Source organism: Tachyglossus aculeatus, chromosome 17, assembly GCF_015852505.1.
Source record: "Tachyglossus aculeatus isolate mTacAcu1 chromosome 17, mTacAcu1.pri, whole genome shotgun sequence".
In the NCBI taxonomy this organism is placed as follows: domain Eukaryota; kingdom Metazoa; phylum Chordata; class Mammalia; order Monotremata; family Tachyglossidae; genus Tachyglossus; species Tachyglossus aculeatus.
Genome location: NC_052082.1, coordinates 50,077,228 through 50,102,543, shown reverse-complemented (window position 1 = coordinate 50,102,543; position 25,316 = coordinate 50,077,228). Strand labels below are relative to the sequence as shown.

The following is a 25,316-nucleotide window of genomic DNA, read 5'->3' as shown; positions in this document are numbered from 1 at the left end:
CCCCATTTTACAGATGAGGTAACTGAGGCACAGAGAAGTTAAGTGACTTGCCTAAGGTAACACAACAGTCAAGTGGTGGAGCCGGGATTAGAACCCACGACCTTCAGACTCCCAGCCCTGTGCTCCATCCATTACACCACACTTTAGTTACCTCATCTGCAAACTGGAGATAAAATACTTGTTCTCCCTCACTCTAAGGCCGTGAGCCCCATGTGGGATAGAGACTGTACTTGACCTGCTGATACTGGATTTACTCCAGCACTTTTGTTTTATGGTATTTGTTAAGCGCCTCATGTGTGCCAGACACTGTCCTAAGGAGTGGAGTAGATGCAAGATAATCAGGTTGGACATAGTCCATGTCACACCTGGGGCTCACAGTCTTAATCCCTATTTTACAGATGAGGGAACTGAAGCACAGAGAAATCATACAGCAGACAAGTGGCAGAGCTGGGATTAGAACCCAGGTCCTTCTGACTCTCAGGCCTGCGCTCTATCCACTAGACCATACTACTTCCCCACAGAACTTACTACAGTGCTTTAATAATAATGATAATAATAATAATAATGGCATTTGTTAAGCGAGCACTGTTCTAAGCGCTGGGGGCGGGGGGGGATACAAGGTGATCAAGTTGTCCCACACTGGGCTCACAGTGCACTTCCTCTCCTTTCTTCTCAGTGAAGATGCCCTGTGGGACAAAGAGGGGCTGACTACTGATAAAAGAATGAAATTTCTGGGAACTGGAGCCTGGTCTCTAACATTTAAATACTATTGGGAATGCCTAAGGTGCGCTCAGCAGTCAATCAATCATATTTATTGGCACTTACTGTGTGCAGAGCACTGTGCTAAGCACTTGGGAGAGCACAGTGTAACAATACTAGGTGACCCCCCCACCAAAAGCAATTTCTAGCCTCGGGAACCCACGATTCAGTGAATGTTGGAGTCAAGAGGGGTGTGGGAGTTTCCCAAGATCTCTATAACTTTAGCTTATATCCTCCGGGGTGCAAAATATCTCCTGGGGTACCAAAAGTTGTAGAGCTTGTACTCTGCCCGCCAATATATCATGTGCTCATTTCTCACTAATCTTAATTTTGAGGAGAATCAAGTCCCATGTGTTTGAGAGAGCTGTGCAACCCTTTTTAGGGCCCAATGCATTACAACGACAGGGTAACTGTCCCTCTCTAACTCATGCTGAAGTGCTAAGAACAAGCCAGTGAATCACAATTTTTCTGTTCTCCTACAGGTAGCAAAAAAGAGGGAATATGATCTTGTGAAAACAACATACAGCGAGAATCAGGAAACCTGGGTCCTGATCCTAGCCTAGTTACTGACTTACAATGCCACCTTGGGCAGGTCATTTAACCACTCTGTGGCCAGTATTTCCCTCTGTAAAATGGGAATAATAGTCCCTGGCCTCCTCTATCCCCTAGAGACATTTGGAGAACAAATCCAGTTAGATACATTTTGGAAAATAGAAGTGTTACATCAAGTCTCAGTGCTATTTAAAAAGCAGAAGGTTTGGTGGGACAACTGTTCTGTGAGGAGAGAGCTGTTTTAAACTCCCTGAATTGCGATATAAAGAAAATCCATCTCAAAATTTACACCATTCATGCCCCAATCCATTATAGAGACAAAGTAACTGCCCTTCTTGGACTCACACTAGCTCTTCTATGTAAATAAATCAGCTGTTCAGGGAGTTCCTTGGTTATGGATAGGCATAGATCAGCCTGGAAAGGAGCTGGTAATGAAATTTCCCTGGGAGAATTGAAATTCTTTCTGGAAATACGTTGGCTAGTGGAAAGACTATCATCGACCTGCTGCCTGACCTAGAGAAAGTCACTTTAACTCTGTATGTTTCAGTTCCTCCCCTGTCAAGTGTTGTTTATACTACCAGCCTCTCCCTATCTAACTGGGATGCTGTGTGTATAAAATGATATAATTGATGAAAAAGCAGCATTGCCTATAGGAAAGAACTCGAGCCTGAGAGTCGGAGGACCCAGGTTCTAATCCAGGCTCTGTCAGTTACTTGCTGTGTAAAGTTGGGCAAGTCCCTTAACTTCTCTGTGCCTCAGTTTCCTCATCTGTAAATTGGGGATTCAAAACCTGTTCCCTCTCCTACTTAGACTGTGAGCCCTATGTGGGACCTGATTCACTCGTACCCACCCCAGTGCTTAATACAGTGCTTGACACATAGTAAGTGTTTAATAAATATAATAATAATGGGCTTTGGAAAAACAAAATCACCCTTCAATGTGTCTACAAACTCTGATACATTGTGCTCTCCCAAGGGCTTAATACAGGTCTCTGCATACAGTAAGGGCTCAATAAATATGATTAATTGATCTACAAACACAAAGTATTATTAGTAATATTAGTAGTAGTAGTAGTAGCATTAGTATTGTTAAATCAACCATCTTTAACAAGCAATGGAATTCCAAATCCACGAAGTTATTTTCTCACCATCAGGATTCCCAGATGTTCCTTTAAAGCATTAGGTGAAATCAACGCCATTCCAAAGCCATTTGGGACATCAACTAGTGCCTCCCTCCCCTTCCTACCTCGAAACCCTGCCCTTTCTCCACACTTATTTCTGACCTGACCACATTCATCTTCCATACAGTCCCTACAGAGTAGAATGAGAAGTCGCGTGCTTTCGATTACCCGGCAGCCCCTTTCCACAGGAAAGCTGCTTTGTACGATTCACTTCCGGCTCGCGGAGGAAAAAAGAAAGCAGTGCAAGCTCCAAAGTCAAGTCCGTGGTATAAGGAAGGGAAAGAGCTGGAGCTAGAGGTAAAAGCAGTGTCCTGGACTCTTCACCTACCTTCCCAGGGTCGCAGGCCTGGAAGAGGTCAGAAAACATCTGCCTCCACGTGTCATGTCTTATTACATTGCGGAAGTCATTAGCACATTGGCAGAGGTGCTTCAGAAGTTCCGTGAACTGGTCACTTGACAAGTTTTTGATATGTGAATGAACGCACTGTAAAGAAAAAAATGATTCGAGATTTAAAGCAGTGAGCTCTCCAAAAGCCACCATGAGGGGATGATGAAGCACAAGTGTACTAATTTAATGTTTGCATCCATAATGAACATGCATCTCTATTGCCCATGCTGTGAATTATGACTCTCTTGGTAATAATAACAATAACTGTGGTATTTGCTAAGCACTTAACTATGTGCCAGGCACTGTACTAAGCTCTGGTGTGGAAACAAGGAAGTGCAGTCCCTGACCCACATGGGGCCCACGGTCTCAATCCCCATTTTATAGACGAGGTAACTGAGGCACAGAGAAGTGAAGTGATTTGCCCAAGGTCACACTGCAGACAAGTGGCAGAACTGGGATTAGAATAATAATAATAATAATGGCATTTATTAAGCACTTACTATGTGCAAAGCACTGTTCTAAGCTCTGGGGGGATACAAAGTCATGAGGTTGTCCCACATGGGACTCACAGTCTTCATCCCCATTTTACAGATGAGGGAACTGAGGCCCAGAGAAGTGAAGTCACTTGCCCAAAGTCACACAGCTGACAAGTGGCGGAGCCGGGACTTGAACCCACGACCTCTGACTTCAAAGCCCGTGCTCTTTTCCATTGAGCCACGCTGCTTCTACTGGTACATGCTAGTACAGGGGCTTCAGGAAGAACACAATATTAAGAGGTAAATTTGAAGCCATTGCCAGGCACTGAGTGTAGCACCTGCAGCAGCATAATGAGAGAGCCTTTCCATGGGCACAGTGAGGAAGATTTAGTCTTTTCAGCCTCATTTGCTGACTGGAAAAAACGTCAATACTGTCATTCTCCAAAGCCTAATGAATATCTAGCAATTTATTCTCAAGTACTTTTCAAGGCCCATTACTCTCCCTCAAAGAGCTACTCCAACAAATAACCAACAATGTCCGGTGCATTGGCCAACAGTATGCCAATGATTTCAGCATCAACGTCTCCAATAATTAAATACTATATCTTTGACATGCCAAGAGATTTATTTTGCTGTTCAAGAAATAGTCTGGTTGATGTTTGGACACTAGTTTGATTTTTGATGATCTGTCATTCAGTATCTAAGGTTGACATTTTCTGATTTTCCCTTTTTCTTTTTCTTCTCACATTACTCTCACCCACCTTTACCATTGACCCAAACTTCCTTCATCAAAAGTGAATGAGAGAGCACGGGGTAACCTTAGGGAAGGGCAAGAGGAGGGCATAGATAGACCAGAAATCTTTGCCAAACCCCAGTTTGGATAATCCTGGACTTTACACGTTCATTTCTTTTTAAACTAGCATGCGGTGACAGTAAGGACCGTGAAGTATTCAAATCGTATCTCCCGTAGAACCAGATGCCTCTCATTTTTAATCCAAAACTGTCCACCTGGAAGCAGAGGAATAGACCCATGATTTCCTGATGTTTCTTCCATTCCTATTAGTTTATGAGGTTATGGAACAGTCAAGCTGCAATAGGGAGGCCGGGAGAAGTAGGGTATTGGAGATACAGAAGGAGTCGGTTTATAAGTATATGCTTTACTAACCTCTTTCAGTCACAAATGTTATATTAAAGATGAAGGATCTGCTCAATACCCAAACTGCTCAAAAGGGAAAAGATATTATCCAAAACTGGTATTGTGCAAGGGAAACAGGTATTGTGCAAGGGATATTGTGCAAGGGATACTGTTGGATTGAAATATATTGTTGGGCCTATATCCAGAACTATGGGTCGCAAAACATGACTCAATGCTACAAATGTTACAATGGAGAATATTTCAGCTGAGCAAAATGTAAATTTGGCATTTTCCATTCTCTTGGCAGATGGAACCAGGAAGTAACTGCTACTGCAGACTTTCGGTACAGAATTACAATGAAACTTAATTACCCACTATGAACCCCACAGGTGAGGAGCCCAATTCTGCCCTTATCTCCTCAAAAGCAGACTTCATGGAACAGTTAGATTTCTCAATAGTCCAGTAATGGACGTCTTGGGATAGGAAGAACCCCCTTCCATTTGGGATAGGTCAAAGGCAGTGCCACTCAAAGGCAGGACCAGACTTGAGATGACACTCTGAGATGCCTCCCAGCCTTAAGATCTTAAGCCCTTGATTTGGCCCTAACCAGTTTTGGCTCCAGGACTACATTCCTAACATCGTAGCTGAGCTGGCATCATTGAGCAATTGGTACTTGCAAGGCCCTGAGATGATTCAGCACTGCTGAAATATCACCGTTGGTGGAAATCAACCCATTTCATCTCTCATCTTTTGGGAAGTGACCCCACAGCCATCCGAGCCTCTCGACAGAATCAAATTTATTTTTAAACCCTCCTCTCAGAGGCACGTTAACATTTTGGATTTATAGCCACTGGGTTTTATGAGGTAGAGCAGCAGTATTCTAAAAGTGTGGGCTGCGTGACGTAAATAATTCTGCTTGCCAGAATCAACCACAGTCTCAAAGCCTAAGCAGAATGATTCCAGCAGTTTACCGGAGTCTGTCAGAAGGAAGGAAAACGGAAGATATTCAGGGAACTTTGTGCTTTTCATATCCTTCCAAAAAGCCAGACAACTGCAACCCTGAAATTCTAATGTGAAGCTTTGGATTAATTGGACCGCATGGTTTAGTTTAAAGATATGCCTCTGTATTGATAGCCAGGGAGCTATCGGACACATGAACCTCAACGAATGAAAGAAAACTACCCCTCTGATTTTGGTGAAGGCTTGCATCACTTAGGGGCTAACAGTCTTGAAGACCTGATGCCCTGCAAGTGTGATAAATGTTTTAAGTAATTTAACAGATTGGTAGTCACAGTTGGCTTCTCCTGTTTGCTGTTCTGTAGGGTTCACACTTACTTAACTGCAAATAAAGGCAGTCAGAGTGGGTGAAATAAAGGTGTTAAAGGGGAAATACATTTGGAAAATTTCCACCCTGGGTGCTGACTCCCAGATGACATGTGATACCTGGGGTGGCAAGTGATATAATTCAGAGGTGACCAAAAAGGGGGAATAACAATAGGCTATTGAATGACATGGTAAAGCTTTACAGGATACCTGTCTTTTGGGAGGCCAAGTGTGGACAAGGCAGCTGACTAGAAACTCAGCTTTCCCAGGCTTCTCTGTCTCAAACAGGGAGGTTTTTATTAGTTGTAAGATGGCAGTAATATACTCCATAAAGCTGTAGAGCATTTGAATTGTTCTATCTGAAAAACTCTCTTAGTGATAAACACATCATTAATTGAACAATGGCTCTATTATCCAGCAATAATAAAACTGACAAAGGCTAGTAAATATAATGATTTTATTCTTGCTGGAGAAGAAAAGCATTGAGCAATGAGTTAGGAATGGCAGGGCTGTCTGTCCATGTTCTTAATTCCCCGCAGTCAGGCAACTTCAGGGGCCCTGCGTTTTTAAGAGGGTGACGAGTTCAGACAAGCTTATCTCTTTGAGAGGGATGGTGCCTTTATGATGCTGGCTGTTTGCCCAAACAGAGGGGAAACCAAGGCGAGCAGAAGGTCAAGAAGGAAAGGAGGAAGGGAAGGCAAAGAAGTTTGCCAAGTTTGCTTTAGTCCTCTGTGTCACAGTGCAGGTAAAGCAGGTGGATCGGAATGGCTTTCCTATTATTGTAAAATACATAATCAACCCCAGAGAATAAAATAAATGGAGCGTCCTTTGAAGACTGACCTACTTCTTAGACTGTGAGCCCCGTGTGGGCCAGCAACTGTGTCTCATTTGATCTTAAGCTTGTACCTACCCCAGTGTTTAGCACAGTGCTTTGGCACATAGGCAGCGCTTAATAAATACCATAATTATTATGATTATATATAATCATCATCATTGTACAAAGTCCGAGGTCAATAATCTACTCAGTCATAGCCCAACCTCATCTTGGAACATAAGACCCTGCTTTTTAAAGAAAGAGCGGCTGGGCCTGGAACCTTTTCTCTTTCAAAAATTTCTGGGGTGTTCCGCCTCTACCTCTCCCAGTCTAACACGATTAGCAAAGCAAAAGAGTTTGAGCTTAGCAAACCACTCAACAGTTTTGCAGGGAATTGAAATAAGCCTGGGAAACCCCCAAGTTCAAATGCCACCCCTTAAGACTGAAATTCCACTCAGTCAAATAGCTACCCTCTTCTTCTGGAACTATTTCTGCGAATTTTAGACTAGTTTGCTTCTGGTTTAGGGAGATAAGGCTAAGGAGGCCACAAGACACAGTCTATCTATCCAAACCTCTGAAAAGAAAGGGATTTATCATCACCCTCAATGGGGGATCTGCTCATTTACCAAGGAAAAGAGGAATCCCCCAAGCAAGAGAATTAGCAGGTGAAAGAAACTGGAAGGATTGATTCTCTTCATTCTCTTCCTTGCTCCAAAAGTGAAATGTTATTTTAGTGGCTCCTCACTCAGTTACTCTTTTACAAAGCCAGCACCTCTCCCCTTCCTCCCTCGCTCCTCCCGAGAGACACTTTGCCTGTTTATCTCTCATGCTCTCTCCAGTAGGTGGCTAGTGATGATGATGATGATGGTATTTGTTAAGCGCTTACTATGTGCAAAGCACTGTTCTAAGCGCTGGGGAGGTTACAAGGTGATCAGGTTGTCCCACGGGGGGCTCACAGTTTTTATCCCCATTTTCCAGATGAGGGAACTGAGGCTCAGAGAAGTGAAGTGATTTGCCCAAAGTCACACAGCTGACAGTTGGCAGAGCCGGGATTTGAACCCATGACCTCTGACTCCAAAGCCCTGGCTGTTTCCAGTGAGCCACGCTGCTTCTCCTAAAGCTTCTCCAGTGCAGTTCAGAGTCTCTCCATCTAAAGTCCATCATTCAAAATTGACCTTTCTGCCTGCTTCAAGGAAGAAAGTCACTCAAGGAATGTTTTATTTGTGTCAGAAAAACTCCCGGCTAACCACATTTACTTCTCCCAACTTCTTAGCTGGTAAGCGCTAATAATAATAATAATAATTGCGGTATTCATTAAGCGCATAGTATGTGCCAAGCACTATACCAAAAGCTGGGGTAGATACAAGATAATCAGGTCCTACATGGAGCTCACAGTCTAAGTAGGAGGTATTGAATCCCCGTTTTGCAAATGAGGGGGATTGAGGCACAAAAGAAGTTAAGTGATTTGCCCAAGGTCACCCAGCAGGCACATGGCAGAGCAGGAATTAGAACCCAAGTCCCCTGACTCCCGGGCCTGAGCTCTTTCCACTAGGTTACACAGCTTCCCTAGAGAGGTCATGGGTTCAAATCCTGGCTCTGCCAGTTGTCAGCTGTGTGACTTTGGGCAAGTTGCTTAACTTCTCTGTGCCTCAGTTACCTCATTTGTAAAATGGGGATGAAGACTGTGAGCCCCCCGTGGTACAACCTGATCACCTTGTAACCTCCCCAGCGCTTAGAACAGTGCTTTGCACATAGTAAGTGCTTAATAAATGCCATTATTATTATTATTATTATTAGAAGAGAAGATAATTTATGTCTTTATAGGTTCTGCTTGTGCCTAATAGCCTTCAGGCACTTTCCAAGCTAATAATAATGGTAATGATAAACTGGGTGGGAAAGATACTTGAGGATTTAATATTTCTCTTTTAATGTCTCATTTATGTGGTTCACTTGAGCAGGAAAAGGAGAAATCTCTTACAGTCTTCTGGGGCCCCACTACTCTGGTAAAGAAACAAAAGAAGCTGGTCCTTCATGTAACACAGATAATAAATTGAAATTTTAGAATTTGGAAGAATGACTTCTATCTGTGGTCGCAGGAGTTGTGTGAGCAGTTCCTTAATTAGATGCAACCACTTTGAGGCTAAGCCTAAAAACATTTCATTTTAACAATTATGGCAATTATTAAGTGCTTGCTATTTGCTAAGAACTGGGGTACATACAAGGTTATGAGACTGGGAGATAATATAATCCCCAAACTAAAAAAATATTATCAGTTCCAAACATGATTTTGTACAAAAATCTCTCTCTCAGGAGTTCCAGGGGAGGCCAGGTGACAACCAGATCCAATGATCATTTGATAATGGAGGTCTCTACTGTAACTCTGTTGTGTTATTTTCCACCATACCAGCGCTAATACCACAAATATGAAGGGGATGTCCATATGTGCCTACTCCATACCTCTGTGGGTTTATAATTTATCTGTACTAACTCTGGCAGGGGAGAAAGAAGAGGATTGACTAAAGAAGCTTTAACCCAGTGAGTTCTGATTTTTTAAATCATCTTTTAGATTGAAATGGTTTCATAGTTTCGTCTGGGTCTGGGACTCCCTCCCCCTTCATATTTGACTCTCCCCAACTTCAAAGCCCTATTAAAATCCCATCTCTTCCAAGAGGCCTTCCCTGATTAAGCACTCTTTTCCCCTACTTCCTCTCCCTTCTGCACTGCCTATGCACTTGGATCCATATCTATCAAGCACTTGATATTCAGCCCACCCTGAGTCCCACTGCACTTATCTACATACCCATTGCTTATTTATTTATTTTGTCTATTTCCCTCTCTAGACTGTATGCTCACTGTGAGCAGGGAACATGTCTACCAACTCTGCTGCAATGTATTCTCTCAAGTGCTTAATATAATGCTCCGCACACAGGAAATGCTCAATAAATTCCATCGATTGACTGATTCCCAAGATGTCATTGAGCAAAGAGGCGGAGTAAAGCCACCAACGGTATAGAAGAAACTCTTCATTTACCAAGTACTCTTAGGCAAAGCCAGGGCTAAATACCTTGCCTTCGTCCTACATCCCCTCCTACATCACATATCTCAGTGTGCATTGGCCTCTGTGACATTGCTTATTACTTAGAAACAGTTTGGCCTACAAGATAGAGCTCAGGCCTTGGAGTCAGAAGGACCGTGGTTCTAATCTCAGCTCTGCCAGTTGTCTGTTGTGTGACCTTGGGCAAGTCACTTCACGTCTCGGTTAAATTACCTCAGTTACCTCATCTGTAAAATGGGAAATAAGACTGTGAGCCCCGTGTGGGACAGAGACTGTACCCAACCCAATTTGCTTGTACCTACCCCAGTGCTTGGTACAGTGCTGGACACATAGTAAGCGCTTAACAAATACCATGATTATTATTATTACCTAAGCAAATTATAGAGAAGAGGAGTAAGGGACTTTGAAAACAAGCTCAGTCACAAGAAGTCACACTGGTGCTTTGTCTTTATGTTCGAGCCTGGCAGATTAAATTGCTTTTCCCAGGAAACATGAGAGCACTGTGGGAGGGTGACAGCTTTTGTCCACTGCCAGCAGGGTTAAGAGGGTGCCCGGGAGAAGGGGATTTCCCTTTATTCTCCCTTCCCTGTATTCTCCTCTCCTTTTCCCTAGTTAAGCAGTTCTGTTGGATGGGGTACTGGAGAGGAATAGGAGGGTTTTTAATAGATGCTGTATTGTCTTTCCTGAGTAAATACATCATCATCAATGATATTTATTGAGTGCTTACTATGTACAGTCACCAGAGTTATAGGTTTGCATCACAAACAGCTGAGCTAGTGGAGAGAGCAGCATGGGCCTGATGTGTCCTGTATCTACAGGGAAGGGTCCCTTTCCTTGAACTTCCCAGCTTCCTGAGAGGCTTCAGTTCCACAGAATGACTTTCAATCCTGCCAAAGAGGATGGTCATGGAGATGTACGAAGTTTACCGTTGCCATATTTTGGTACTGTAAAAAGTCTCTTCTGTTTTCATCTTCTTTGGGGAAGATGGAAAAAGAAAGTGTGGGGTATGTTTGATTTGGGAAAGCTGTGTTTCAGGAATGCTTGTGGAGGGGCAAGTGTCTGGGGAAATGCAAAGCAAAATGGCTGCAATCCTGTTACAGTGCTTAAACCTATTCTTATGGTGAAGCCTCTTAGCATCACAGCCCGTTTATCTGTATATTGCTCTTTAACTGGCTGAATCAAACTCTTGCCAGCTGGTTCCCTGGCTCAGCTCCTGGTTATATAGCTATTAACTGGTATTGAACATACAGACACAGTCTTGCATAGTCCTAAGCAGGGAATGATTTTGAGCTCTCAGGGGCTGAGGGCGAAAGAGGGCAAAGGGAGAAATGCACCTGTTCTTTAGAGGCAGATATATACCTGTAAGACTGTGCTGTATTACTGTCAGTCTTTGATAACTACTATATATGTTTAAAACATTCCAAAGGTCCTGTTGAAAGGAATGAATTGCAGAGAAGGGAAAGAGAAACTACATTTCCCAGAAACCAAAGGGGCTGATTCGTTTTTCTCTTGGCTCCACAGTTCGCTCATTCGTTCATTTATTCAGTCGTATTTATTTAGCGCTTACTGTATGCAGAGCACTGTACTGAGCACTTGGGAGAGTACAATGCAACAATAAACAGACACATTCCCTGCCCACAACGAGCTTACAGTCTAGAGGGGGAGACAGACATTAATATAAATAAATGTATTACAGATATGTACATAAGAGCTGTGGGGCTGGGATGGGGGATGAATAAAGGGAGCAAGTCAGGGCAGCACAGAAGGGAGAAGGGGAAAGGACGGCTTAGTAAGGGAAGGTCTCTTGGAGGAGATGTGCCTCAATAAGGCTTTGAAGCGAGGAGAGTAATTGTCTAGAGTGGAAGACAGATATTAATAAATGTAAATAAATTACAGATATCTACATAAGTATTGTGGGGCTGTGGGTAGGGTGATTATCAAGTGCATAAAGGGGACCGATCCAAGTGTATAAATGATGCAGAAAGGAGAGGCAGTCAGGGGAAAGAGGCCTTAATCGGGGAAGGCCCCTTGGAGATCTGCCTGACCTTAATAAGTCACTGAAGGTGGAGAGAGTGGTGGTCTGGCATATATAACTGGGGAGGAGGCTCCAATGTGGAAAAGGGGTCATCAGCGAGATAGACGAGATGGAGGCTGGCACTAGAGAAGCAAAGTGTGTAGGTTTCGGTTGTAATAGGAAATCAGTGAAGTGAGGTAGGAGGGGGTGAGCTGATTGAGTGTTTTAAAGCCAATGGTAAGGAGTTTCTCTTTGCTGTGGAAGTGGATGGACAACCACCGGAGGATGCTGAGGAGTAGGGAGACATGGAATTAATGTTTTTCTTAGAAAAAATGATCCGGGAAGCAGAATGAAGTAAGTACTGGAGTGGGGAGAGACGGGAGTCAGGGAAGTCAGGGAGGAGGCTGATGCAGTAGTCAAGGAGGGATAGGATAAGTGTTTGGATCAGCAGAATAGCAGTTAGGATGGAGAGAAAAGGGTGGCTTTTAGTAATTTTTAGTGATGATTTTAGTGACAGGATTTGGTGACAGGTTGACCATGTGGGTGGAATGAAAGAGATGAGTCGAAAATAATGCCAAGGTTAACAGGTTTGTGAGATAGGGAAGACAGTGGTAACCACACAGTCAACCCTCTGTCCCTTCAATGCATTCACCCAAATGCACTGTTCGGAAATTTAGTGTTCTCACCTCCAAAAATTCTTTTTCATTCAACCTCTGTTCTAGTGTCTCCACAATTTCCAGTGCCGTGGCAAATGATCCTGCATTGGGAAAAGTGAAAACATTAACCAAAGATTTGTGCTGAAGTACATTTTAAGATATCTTTAATCTCTATCTTTTTTGCTTTATGTGACACTTTCTCCTTTTCTTGGCTGATTGTTCACTACTGCTTCAAATCCATGATGTCTGAGGAGGCAGGAAGATTTAGAAACATTCACTTCTGTTCCCAAATTAGTGCTGGATTTCCTGTTTTCATCCAGACAGAATGGGCTTGATTCTTCTATTCCCCTGTGCTGAAACCCACCATTCTCTTTTCACATCCTTTTACGCTGCCAATTTCCGAGCCTCTGAAATACTGTTTTGTTCCTGGTATTGGATCATTTTTGCCCTAAAGCTGATGCGGCAGGTGGCACCATGTCAGCTGGACGTATTCTCTAGCTTTGGCTAGTCAGCACACTGGCAATGTCCCTGCATTCCCAGCTGTTCCACTGGGAAGCCTTTTAAAATCATGTGCTTTTACTCACCCAACCTCCGCTCACACCCCTCCCCAGTCACCTCACCTTTTTATAAACTTGTGATTCTGTTCCCATACCCATGACTCCCCTGAGTCCCCCTTCTCCCCTATACTGGTTTCCCACTCTGAAACCCTGGATCTGCCTCCATGCTTCCATTCGATTCATCTCCTGCCTCCCACCCCTGTCCCCAACTCTGCCCTTGTGAAGCTTGTTCCTTTCCAGCCCTACCCAGGGCCTCCAAATGGGAGGGTCCATGGAGATGAGAACAGAGTCGGGAAGCAGGACGGTAAAGACGGTGAGCCCCGTGGGAGACAAAGACTGTGTCTGATTTGATTGTATTTACTCCAGCATTTAGCACAATGCTTGGCACAGAATAAATGCTGGATAAATGCCACAGTTATCATTATTACTGTCAATTAAGTAACCGAAGCAGAGATAGGGAACAGGGTGTAAAAGCCTAGGAGGGGATCAAAAGCAATGGTAATAATAATAATAATTATGGTACTTGTTAAATGCTATGTGCCAAGCACTGTCATAGGGGCTGTGGCTGCTTGAAGTACTTCTCTGGCTAACAGGTGTATAAACTGTTTGTCAAAAAATGTTGGGAACCCACTTCCATGCCACAACAGCTTTCTGAATGCAAGAAAAGAGTTGGGAAGTCAGTCAACTGTATTTAGCGAGCGCTTACTGTGTGCAGGGCACTGTACTAAGCGCTTGGGAGAGTACAATATAACATTAAAATGACACAGTCTCTGCCCACCAGGAGCTTACAGTCTAGAGGGGGAGACAGACATTAATATAAATAAGTGCAAGGCAGCCACAGTAAGAGTAAGTGGAAAGAGCAGGGACTTGGGAGTCCAAGGATCTGCCACTGACCTGTTGTGTGATCTTGGCCAAACCACTTAACTTCTCTGGGCCTCAGTCATCCCATCTGTAAAATGGGGATAATTACACCTGCCTTTCCCTACCCTACAGGGATGTACTGAGAGCAAATTCAGTTAAGTAAGGTGAAAGCCCTTTGGAAAAATCAAACAAAAGCTCTACTAATTCAAGGAATTATTAATCCTAAAAAGACCACATTGTGCTGTTTACTGTGGGTGTTTAGCAATATTTCATTAGAAATATGATCTCAGGAGCACAGTTGAAAAGAGATGTCGGGTGTCTAGTTAAACACTGAATTGAGTTATACAGAATATTGATTTATGCATCTCATTATTTTGTTCAGCTTTCCATTCAGACATTATTATGAATCAATCAATAGCATTTACTAAGCACCTACAGTGTGATGCAGAGCACTGCACTAACTGGTTGGGAGAGTATTAGAAGGCATGACCCTTTCTCTCAAAGAACTTAAAGTCTAGCAGGGGAGAAACACTGAAATAAAAAAAAATACCAGTGAGATGGTGTTTTTCTTCCTTCTCCTACTTTATTTTTGACAATTTATGTCTGCCTGTCTTCTCTGTTATTCTGGAAGCTTCTCAAGGGCAGAGACTGTGTCTCTTCCTTTTATTGTACTCTCCCAAGTGTCCTGTACAGTGGTCTGCACAGAGTACGCACTCAATAACTATGACGGAATGAATGACCGTAGCTGGCCTTGTGATGTTCTCCAGAGAAGAATTGGTGTTTATAGTGGGTTTGCTTGGAGAGGCGCGTTCAATGAAATAAACTGTTATTACTTCTTTACCGGAATGAGTGAAAGGCTGGAAATTCCAGTGAGACGGAATCCTTGGTGGAACTAAAATTTCTTTCTCAAAAGGCGATTGTAGAGTATAAATTATCTTTATGAAACTATAAAACACGGCTTAGTGGATTTGGCTCAGTTAAATGAACTGGAAGTAGAGGAGGGCTGCGGGCGGAGGCTGTGACCTGCTAGTTGCAAGATCTGCAGAGCCCACATCTGGGCCAGAAGCTAGTTCCCTGGAGTTTTCCCCGTGTCCAGAAGAATCTATCAGCAATAACACAGCCGAACTACAGTGCAGAAATATTTTAAATAAAAATTAACTACGAGGACTCATCCACTCCAGGGAGTGGTAGTATTCCCAAATGAATTTTCCTCTAAGAATTTCCATTTTAGTTACAGTTTGAAAGAGGGCAAGCTTAACAGCTCGTGCCAATCCCATGCTGGAAATCTTTGTGTCTTTGTATACTCTCTGTGACAGTGCCCTGCTCCTGGCACCCTGATATCAGCATTATCACCCTACATGTCAAAGTGTCTTGCTTCTACTCAAGGACTCATTATTGTTGTCATAAGAGAGATTGGACAACCATAAACTAGGACAAGATCACTTGTTGAAATAGTGGGCTTTTTTTTTTTTGAGGCAGAGAACATTTGGGAAATATTAGCTTTTCTAGCCCTATCATTTCAATTTATACAGTCCCCCATAAAACCAACCCACAAACTAGATGGGAACTGTGCAAACTCTCTAACATTACTGAAAACTATGATTCCAGGATCTCCTCTTTTGTAGTGTCTCACAAAATTCAGCACTACCATGTGCCCTGAAGGAGCAGTGTTGTCTAGTGGAAAAAACATAGGCTGGCGAGTCCGAGGACCTGGGTTCTAATCCAGGCCAGTTTTTTTTTAATGGCATTTATTAAGCGCTTACTATGTGCAAAGCACTGCCTGCTCTGTGACACTGGGCAAGTTACTTAACTTCTCTGGGCCACAGTTTCTTCTTCTGTAAAATGGGAATTCAATGCATCTTCTCCCTCCTACTCAGAATGTGAACCCCAAGTAGGACAGGGACTGTGTCCGACCTGATTAACTTGTATCTACCCCAGGGTTTAGAACAGTGCTTGACTCATCGTCAGTGCTTTACAAATGCCATAATAATAATAAGACTCTGATATCTAACTCCTTGCCAAGCCTTAAAAGAGCAATCATGTTCTTTTCAGTATTCTCTCCTCTGAAAACTTTCCACTTCCTCTTTCAGCTGATTTGTGGCACATATTGGGAATCTCCTGCTCAGACCCCATAACGGCCCTTACCTGTGAGAGATTATTTCCCAGTCCTGGAGATTCCAAATTGAAATTTAAAGAAGCAATGTGCCAAGTGGAAAGAGCATGAGCCTGGGATCCAGAGGACCTAAGTTATAATCCCAGCTCCTCCACTTGTCCGCTGTGTGACCTTGGACAAGTCACTTAACTTACTTGTGTCTCAGTTACTTCACCCACACAATTCATTCATTCAGTCATATTTATTGAGCACTTACTGCATGCAGAGCACTGTACAAAGCGCTTGGGAAGTACAAGTAGGGGATTCAACATCTTTTCTCCCTCTTACTTACACTGTGAGACCTGTGTAGGAAAGGGACTGTGTCCAATCTATCTTGTATACCTGATTATCTTGTAAATACCCCAGCACTTAGGACAGTGTTTGGCACATAGTAAGCATTTAACATGTACCAGAGTTATAGCTGAACAAATTCACCACAAAAAAAGGAGAACTCACCTGCTTCATTTCCCACTGGTGTATCCAGAAATGAGTGGAGTGCATTCTGGACCTAGAGATCAGAGAGAGGGGAGAAGGATCAGTCATACATTAGGCAGTTTATACACCATGAGTTTCTGTCAGCAGATAATCAACAGAATTTTCAGAGAGCCCAGGAAGAACAGTACCTTGTATTCGGCAAAAGATAAAAAATTAAATACAACCACAAAAACATAATTAGGGCTAAATATAAAATGAAGATATAAACAACACGCAAGTCAACAGGAGATCCATATGATGATCTTGGTTGTCGGGATGATAGGAGTGGTTGGACTCTTGTGAGATTAATCTGAGAAGCCTTCATGGAGGAAGTGGAGTTTTAGCAGGGATTTAAGGCAAGAAAAGAACATGGACTGGCAAAAACGAAAAGCACTTTAAGATCATAATGATTTTCAATCCCAGTCTTGGGAATTGCCTTTTGTGCTGTCTCTCTCTAACTCTGCAGACTCCTGATCATTCCCCTAATTTTTCAGGGTTCTTTTTTCATTCACTTCCAAAGATGTTTCTTCCCCCTAAATTGCTCTTGGCATCTCTGATGTTCTGAAATGCAGTTTGGTGGATCTCAGACCTAGTGGATAGAGCATGGGCCTGGGAATCAGAAGGATCTGGGGTCTAATTCCGGCTCTACCATTATCTGCTGTGTGACCTTGGGCAAGTAACTGAACTTCTCTGTACCTCAGCTCCTTCATCTGTAAAATGGGGATTAAGACTGCGAGCCCCGTGTGGGACAGGGACTGTGTCCAACCTGATTTACTTGTATATACCCCAGTGTTTAGAAAGGTGCTTGGCACATAGTAAATACCTAACCAGTACCATTATTATTATTATTATTGTTATTACAGTGCCTGGAACATAGTAAGCCCTTTATAAATGCCACAATTATTATTATTTAACCAAAAGAGGCCCAGTATGTCCCAAACCATCTTCCTGGCCCACCCCCTGCTCCTGCCTTAGGTGGCTGCTCCCACCAAAGGGGGCAACTCTTCTCCACCAGGACTCACCCTTGTGTGTTTTAAGGACATCAGGACAAAACCTCAGTCCTGCAACTATTATAAGACTATAACCACCGCCCTCTTCCTCCCCTTCCCACCACCCCCGGTAGTGGTGGAACCGTATAATCGTGGAGAGGCAGTATGGTGTAGCAGATAGAGCACGGGCTTGGGAGTCAGAAGGTCATGGGTTCTAATCCTGCCTCAGCCACTTGTCTGAGGTAAGACCTTGGGCAAGGCACTTTACTTCTCTATGCCTCAATTTCCTCATCTGTAAAATGGGGATTGAGGATGGGAGCCCCATGTGGAACAGGAACTGTGTCCAACCCAATTTGTTTGTATGCACTCCAGCGCTTAGTACAGTGCCTAGCAACATAGTAGGTGCTTAATATCATTATTATAATAATAATGATAATTATATAATAATAATGATGATATTTGTTAAGCACCTACTATGTGCAAAGCACTGTTCTAAGCGCTGGGGGGATATAAGGTGATCAGGTTGTCCCATGTGGGGCTCACAGTCTTAGTCCCCATTTTACAGAAGAGGTAACTGAGGCACAGAGAAGTTAAGTGGCTTGTCCAAGGTTACACAGCTGACAAGTGGTGGAGCAGGGATTCGAACCCATGACCTCTGACTCCCAAGCCCACGCTCTTTCCACTGAGCCATGCTGCTTCTCTATTATTGCTAGTATATAACCAGGGAAAACACACAGAGGATGCAGAAGTCAAAGTTTAGAAGTCCAGGCCATTCCCCACCACTGCCCAACCCTCTGACCCCTACAGCTTCTTCCCCACACCCCCCTTACTATTGCAAGTGGGATCTTTCCATTGGCATCCAAAATCCACTCTTGGAACTGCACTGCCAGGGCCTCCTTCCGCTTCTCCATCACCTTACTCTTGATCTCTTCCACCAGGTCTCTCCATTTCCTCTTCTTTCTTACCTCCTTCTCCATCAGGGCTATTCTGTAGGGCAGAGGCACAGCTGATTCAGAAACATCCTAAGGGAAGGCCTTGTCCCCAAAAGCACAGCACATGCAATAAAAACCTAGGGTCTGCTATAAAGTGGGGGTGTGGGCCCCAAAACATCAACATGGTAAGGGCAGACTGAGTTAAGATGCTGAAAGGGCTATCAGGTGTAACAAAGAGTCAAAATAACACTAAATTGTATTGTGACAGTTTGTAGAACCCAAACTTGGCAATGATTGCCGTATGTGCTAAGTGTTTAGTATGGGCCAAGCATTGTGCCTGAGCTCTGTTGTGTTGTACCCTCCCAAGCGCTTAATACAGTGCTCTCCACAAAGTAAGTACCCCCCAAATACCATTGATTGACTGATTCATGGCCATTTCTATATAACCTACTCTGTAAAAATCTTGCCCCTTGTGTAACAATTAAGAAGCAAGTGAGAATTGCTGAACAATGACATTGTAATGGTTAAATCATTAGGCCTATTTGGCATGTTTGGAGTGCTGAAGACCATTTATCATAGGGTTATCACTAAATCATGACCATTTGCTCTGGAGTCTTCTTAATTAGTCACTCAGTTACCACCCTTGGTGAAAAACTGGTGTAACAGCATGGGCTAGTGGAAAGAGCCCGGGCCTGGGTGTTAGAAAGACCTGGGTTCTAATCCCAGCTCTGTCACTTCTCTCCTATGTGACCTTGAACAAATCACTTAACTTCTCTGGACCTCAGTTACCTCATCTATAAAAAGGGGATTAAGACTGTGGGCCCCTTGTGGGACACAGACTATGTCCAACCTGATTAGCATGTGTCTACACCAACAATTAGTACAGTGCTTGGCACGTAGTAAGCGCTTAGCAAATACCATTAAAAAAAAACCCCAAACTGGCCCACAGTCCTTTGAGAAGCCAATTCTCAACCCCAAAGTGGAAAATCCTTTAGTTGCTCTAAGATGATGCCTTTTGACATCCTTTTGATCTAGTCTACACAGCCCAAGCCCAGGGGGTGGTGTTCCATTTTCCAGAGAATGTGAAAATCAGGCCAGCCAACGCAAGTTGGAGGCAGTGTGAGGACAGTCCAGCAGTACATTTGGCAAAGAGAAAAAGGCTCTATTTCTAGTTATACTGTGTCTTTCAAAATGAATCATGGGCAGGTCATTTCCCATTCTCCTCAGCCTTAAAATTATAAAAATAATTAACTATGAACATCAGCAGTATTTATTAACTACTTACTCCATGCAAAGTACTGAACAGTCAGCTTGGGAACACACTGTAGTAGACAAAACCATGGTCCCTGCCCTCACTGCAGACAGCACCACCATCCATCCTGTCTCACAATCCTGTAAACTTGGAGTTATCCTTGCCTCTCTCTCTCTCTCACTCAACCCACACACTCATTCCTCACTAAATCCTGACAGTTTGACCTTCTCAACATCACTAAAATCTGCCCTTTTCTCCCCATTCAAACCGCTACCACCCTAGTCCAATCACTCATCCTATCCTGTCTTGATTACTGTACCAGCCTCCTTGCTGACCTCCCTGCCTCCTTCTGCTACCCGGATCATTTTTCTACAGAAACACTCAGGACATGTTTTTCCACTCCTCATGAACCTCCAGTGGTTGCCCATCCATTTCCACATCAAAAAGAAACTCCTCACCATTGGCTTTAAATCACCCGATCATCTTGCCCCTTCCTACCTCACCTGGCTATTCTTCTATCAGAATCCAGCCCACACACTTCACTCCTCTATTAATAATAATAATAATAATGGCATTTCTTCAGCGCTTACTATGTGCAGAGCACTGTTCTAAGCACTGGGAGGGATACAAGGTGATCAAGTTGTCCCACGTGGGGCTCACAGTCTTAATCCCCATTTTACAGATGAGGGAACTGAGGCTCAGAGAAGTTAAGTGACTTGCCCAAGGTCACACAGCAGACATGTGGTGGAGCCGGAATTCAAACCCATGACCTCTGACTCCAAAGCCCGTGCTCTTTCCAATGAGCCACGCTGCTTCTCCTATTGCTAACCTTCTCACTGTTCTCTCATCTATCTCACTACCAACCTTTTGCCCACATCCTGCCTCTGGCCTGGAACGCCCTCCCACCTCATATCCGACAGAAAATTACTCTCCCCTTCTTCAAAGCCTTATTGAAGGTACATCTCCTCCAAGAGGCCTTCCCTGACTAAGCCCTACTTTCCTCTTCTCCCACTCCCTTCTGCATCACCCTGACTTGTTCCTTTTTTATTCATCCCCCTCCCAGCCCCACAACACTTATGTACCTATCTGTAATTTATTTGTTTATATTAATGTCTGTCTCCCCCTGTAGAATGTAAGCTCCTTGTGGGAAGGGAATGTGTTTGTTTATTGTTACATTGTACTCTCCCAAGAGCTTAGTTCAGTATTCTGCACACAGCACTCAATAAATACGATTGACTGACTCTAGGAGCTTACAATCGTGAGGAAATGAAGCAATTAGTGCTGTGCCTCCTCTTCCCCCTCCCCTCATTCTCACAGAGCCTAATTTGGAGATTAAATCTATAACGTCAGGGCCTAGGGCTTGGCTCTCTAGAAAAAGCTCCAATTTAAACTGTGAGCCCCATGTGGGACAGGGACTGTGTCCAACCTGATAAATTTTATGTACCTCAGCACCTAGAACAGTGCTTGACTCATAGAAAGCGCTTAACAATTACCATAAAAAAAATGAGTCCGAGGTTTTGCATTGTCATTAATCTGGTGTTCTCATCTGAAAACTGGAAAATTGAAGGGAGCTTCCTTCTTTAGTTCTCAGAAAGAGTGTGAAATGTGGATCAAATATCCTTTTGCCAAAACAAGCAGAGAGCTTGGAAAGCAGAGTGTCCCCTAACTGGCATTCATTCTTAAGAGTTCGTGGGTCTGGGAACCAGAACTGATATTGGGCACCATCTCAGTTGTGTTGTCCTTGATTTGGAGGGTATAGAAAGGAAGGACACTCAATGGGGAGAACTGTTTTTCACCGTTAAGATCCAGATGGGAATCAACCCCTTTCCTACCAAGTCACACAGGACATGCTGCTGGACTCTTCCAAATACATGCTCAATTCTGCCATAAAATGGCTTTTGACTATGTATTCTGGATGGAACACAATTGGAGAATTCAAGAATATTCTTCTGACAATGTGGAATTGTCTGGATAGAGCCCGATGTGACATCAGAAGAACCAGTCGTCAAGAATACACTGTAGAAGAACTGCTTGTATTCTCTGGTAAAAGATTGCAGTTAAGGGGGAATAGACGATCTCATTTTCCTAACCTCTACACTAATTTCTACAGAACCAGTCTTTATCCCCTATTTTCCTGAAGATTACCTGATGGCTTTTGACAAAATTAACTCGTTTACTGGTATCTTAATATATTTTGTCTTGTCTTCGGGGAAGGAGAAGCAGCATGGCCTAGTCGAAAGAGCACAGTCCTGGAAGTCAGAGGACCTGAGTTCTAATTCCGGCTCTGCCAATTCCTTGCTATGTGACCTTGGGGCAGTAACGTAACTTCTCTGTGCCACAGTTCTCCTGTTCTCCCTCCTACTTAGACTGTGATCCCCATGAGGGGCAGGGACTATGTCCAACTTAATTAACTCATACCTACCCTAGAGATTAGAACAGTGTTTGACAGATAGTAAGCGCCTAACAAATACAATAAAAAAGGAGAGCTTCCTGACAGCAGAGACGAGGATTCCTTGGGGCTCTAAACAGTGCTGAGCACATCTGTATTGGAAATAAATGCAAATGAGGTCAAACTAGATCCCATATATAATCCCAGACATAGTATCGGGCAGGACTCCAGTCTCTGGGGTGGACTCTAAGACAGGATCACTGGTACATGGCTACAAAACTTTGGCTAGCCAATTCTGGCTAGTGTAAAATTGGCACTAAGTGTAAAGGTTCCTCAGTGCCGATTTGGGCCCCAAATAAATTTCCTGCTGAAATATTCTCTACTAAAAATACAACTGCTTTTGTATTCCAGCTGAGGGGAATGCATTCTTAGTAGGAAAGAAATGAGGCATTCAAAAGCTCTGAAATATCCGATCATTTGCATTTCCTGCTTAGCTACTGGGGCATTCTGGAAATCTTCAACTGCTTTAGGAACCAGGGTAATCCAAATTCATTTCAATCTAAGAAAAAATGCTGGCTTCAAATTAGGAACGAGCACAGGTTCTGAGTGATTTTTCCTCATCGTTGTTATCATCGACATCATAATAGTCAGCGCGACACCAAGTACGGGCTAATGCAGGCAGCCATATGGAAGTAATGTGGGACTTTCTGTGGCACCTGAACAGGCTTTGGGCTTCTGTCACGAGACGAAACAGAGAAATTCTTCTTGGACTGAGTCCATTGCATGGCCATATGTGTCATCAGCATCTCTGGGGTGGAAAAAAATGCATTTCTCCCACCCACCCACTCCTTGAACTGGCCTCTGGAACGAATGTTATTCCGAACAGATTGGAGAGCCGATTGGCACCCAATGAAATTACCAGGAGAAGCATGGACGGGGGTTTCCCAACACAGGCAATCTAGGGTTTGGCTCAGGGAAAGGGGTGCAGCTGGTGTACAGTGTGAGCAGACATGGACCTGTCTGGGAGTCACCCTGTCTCCCAGTTATCAAGGAAGCTCCTCACCGCAAATGTGACTTTGCCTTTGCCATGCCAAGTCTTCCTGCTGGCATCTTCCAGGGACTAATTAATCAGACACACCAAGATGTTCAGAGATGCAAGCTTGACGAGGCTGATTTAGCACGGGGGGAGGGCTAGGCTCCTCCAAGGGCCCTTTAAATCCTGTCTCCCACAACTACTCCTGGCCTCACTGGCCACCATGAGAATAGGCAGAATTCCTAGCGGCAGGTGTTCTGTGGCCAGACACTATGGCTGCCTGAGTCAGTCGCATCAACATCCCAGCTTCGCCACATGTCTGCTGTGTGACCTTGGGCAAGTCACTTAACTTCTCGGAGCCTCAGTTACCTCATCTGTAAAATGGGGATGATGACTGTGAGTCCCACGCGGGACAACCTGATCACCTTGTGTCCCCCCCAGTGCTTAGAACAGTGCTTTGCACATATAAGCGCTTAACAAATACCATTATTATTATTATTATTGCATAAGGAAAGAGAAGGTGTGACAGAGAACCTGCGGGCCACCAAGGTACTAAGATAATAATAATAATTATGATGGCATTTGTTAAGTGCCTACTATATGCAAAGCACTGTTCTAAGCGCTGGGGAGGATACAAGGTGACCAAGTTGTCCCATGTGGGGCTCACCATCTTCATCCACATTTTGCAGATGAGGTAACTGAGGCCCAGAGAAGTTAAGTGACTTGCCCAAAGTCACACAGTTGACAATTGGCGGAGCAGGGATTTGAACCCATGACCTTTGATTCCCAAGCCCAGGTTTTTTCCATTGAGCTATGCTGCTTCCCTCCTTTCAAAGGGAAGTGGCATCAGGAAGCAGCATGGCCGAGTGGGTAGAGCCTGGAATTCAGAAGGGCCTGGGTTCTAAATCCGGCTCCACCACTTGTCTGCTGTGTGACTTTGGGCAAGTCACTTAACTTCTCTTCAGTTACCTCATCTGTAAAATAGGGATTGAGACTGGGAGCCCCATGTGGACACAGTCCAACCTGATTAGTTTGTACCTACCCCAGTGCTTGACACATAGTAACTGCTTAATAAATACCATCATTAGTATTACACAAGTTGGGTCCTAACTTACTGAAGCTTAAAATGCAGCCAGGAGAGCTAACTTAGCTTACTATATATCGTGCATAAAGGCAGGAACTCTTTTAAAGACTACCTTGCCACCTTTCTTCCTATTTAACCTTCTCATGTGTTATATATTCCTTAAATGTCATTCTTCAGGGCTAATCAACGCTAGTCACAAGGGGAAAACCTCATGACCCAAGCTGAAGTGCAGAGTTTCTCTCTGCTATAACCTGCTTTGAATGGAGCTCAAAAAGTCAGGAGGAGCTGGGTTCTAAGCCCGGCTCCACCACTTGTCTGCTGTTCCTTGAGCAAGGCACTTCATTTCTCTGTGCCTCAGTTACCTCATAAGTAAAATGGGAATTAAGACCGTGAGCCCCTTGTATCTACCCCAACTCATAGTACAGTGCCTGGCCCACAGTAAGTACCTAACAAATACCATCCACCCCAGCAAAGAACAAAACCAAACCAAAAAACAACAGAAAAACAAAAAAGAAGCATTTTGGGGGGGTTATTTTCACTACAAGGACATCTTCCAGGTTCCAGAGTGAGTGGGGAAACAGTGTTGCCTTAACTGCATACTAAGGTTTGATAATGACTTGAGAGATTCCAACATCAAGCCCCCTTCTGCAATCATTTAGCCTTAAAAAAGGAAGGAAGCATGCAAGCATCCAAGGAAGCACCCCAAATGTTTGGCTGTGGGTGTGAAGGAACTCTGGAACAATTACAGTCTATGGGCCCCTGCTTTCTCTCCAGGGCCAAACACAGCTGCTATCCAAGGAGCATTTCTAGGTTTCAACCAAGGATACTATCCTGACATCATAGACCCCTGGGGACAACTGTCAAAGCAGGGTGGGGGACAAGTTAAGAAGGGCTCCAACTCTGTAAGCCCTTGGCTCCATCTAGGCAGATCTGAGGCCAAAATCAGGACCACAGATGATTGCCAGACTTGCATCAGACCTCCCTGACCACCTCTGGCTCCTCTGAGCTCTGGGCCCCACACACTTGCATGATCCCCACCTGCTGCAAGCCTACACGCCAATTTCTAAAAAATGTACAAATTGGGTTGCTATTTGTCTTCCTAGACTCATTGATTATTGCCCCGGAAATGGTTCCAAATACAAAAGGCGGTGTGTTTTCTGTCTGTTGCATAGTACCGATTTTTCATTTTGAGTTTGGAGGTCAAAGGGGAGGTGGGAGAAAAAAAACTAACAAGAAAGAGA

At 43.9% G+C, this 25,316-nt stretch overlaps 1 protein-coding gene across 2 annotated transcripts in view; it reads right to left on the bottom strand.

Moving 5' to 3' along the window:
• Positions 1 to 25,316, bottom strand: part of EFCAB5 (EF-hand calcium binding domain 5) — an 80,110-nt gene that overhangs the window by 38,941 nt on the left and 15,853 nt on the right. For both annotated transcript variants that reach the window (XM_038759379.1, XM_038759381.1), the window contains 4 exons: positions 18,216 to 18,372; positions 16,379 to 16,430; positions 12,383 to 12,453; positions 2,820 to 2,975 (listed from right to left, as the gene is read on the bottom strand). In XM_038759379.1, coding sequence (XP_038615307.1) covers positions 2,820 to 2,975; positions 12,383 to 12,453; positions 16,379 to 16,430; positions 18,216 to 18,372 — 436 coding nt within the window. The remainder of the gene's footprint in view (positions 1 to 2,819; positions 2,976 to 12,382; positions 12,454 to 16,378; positions 16,431 to 18,215; positions 18,373 to 25,316) is intronic.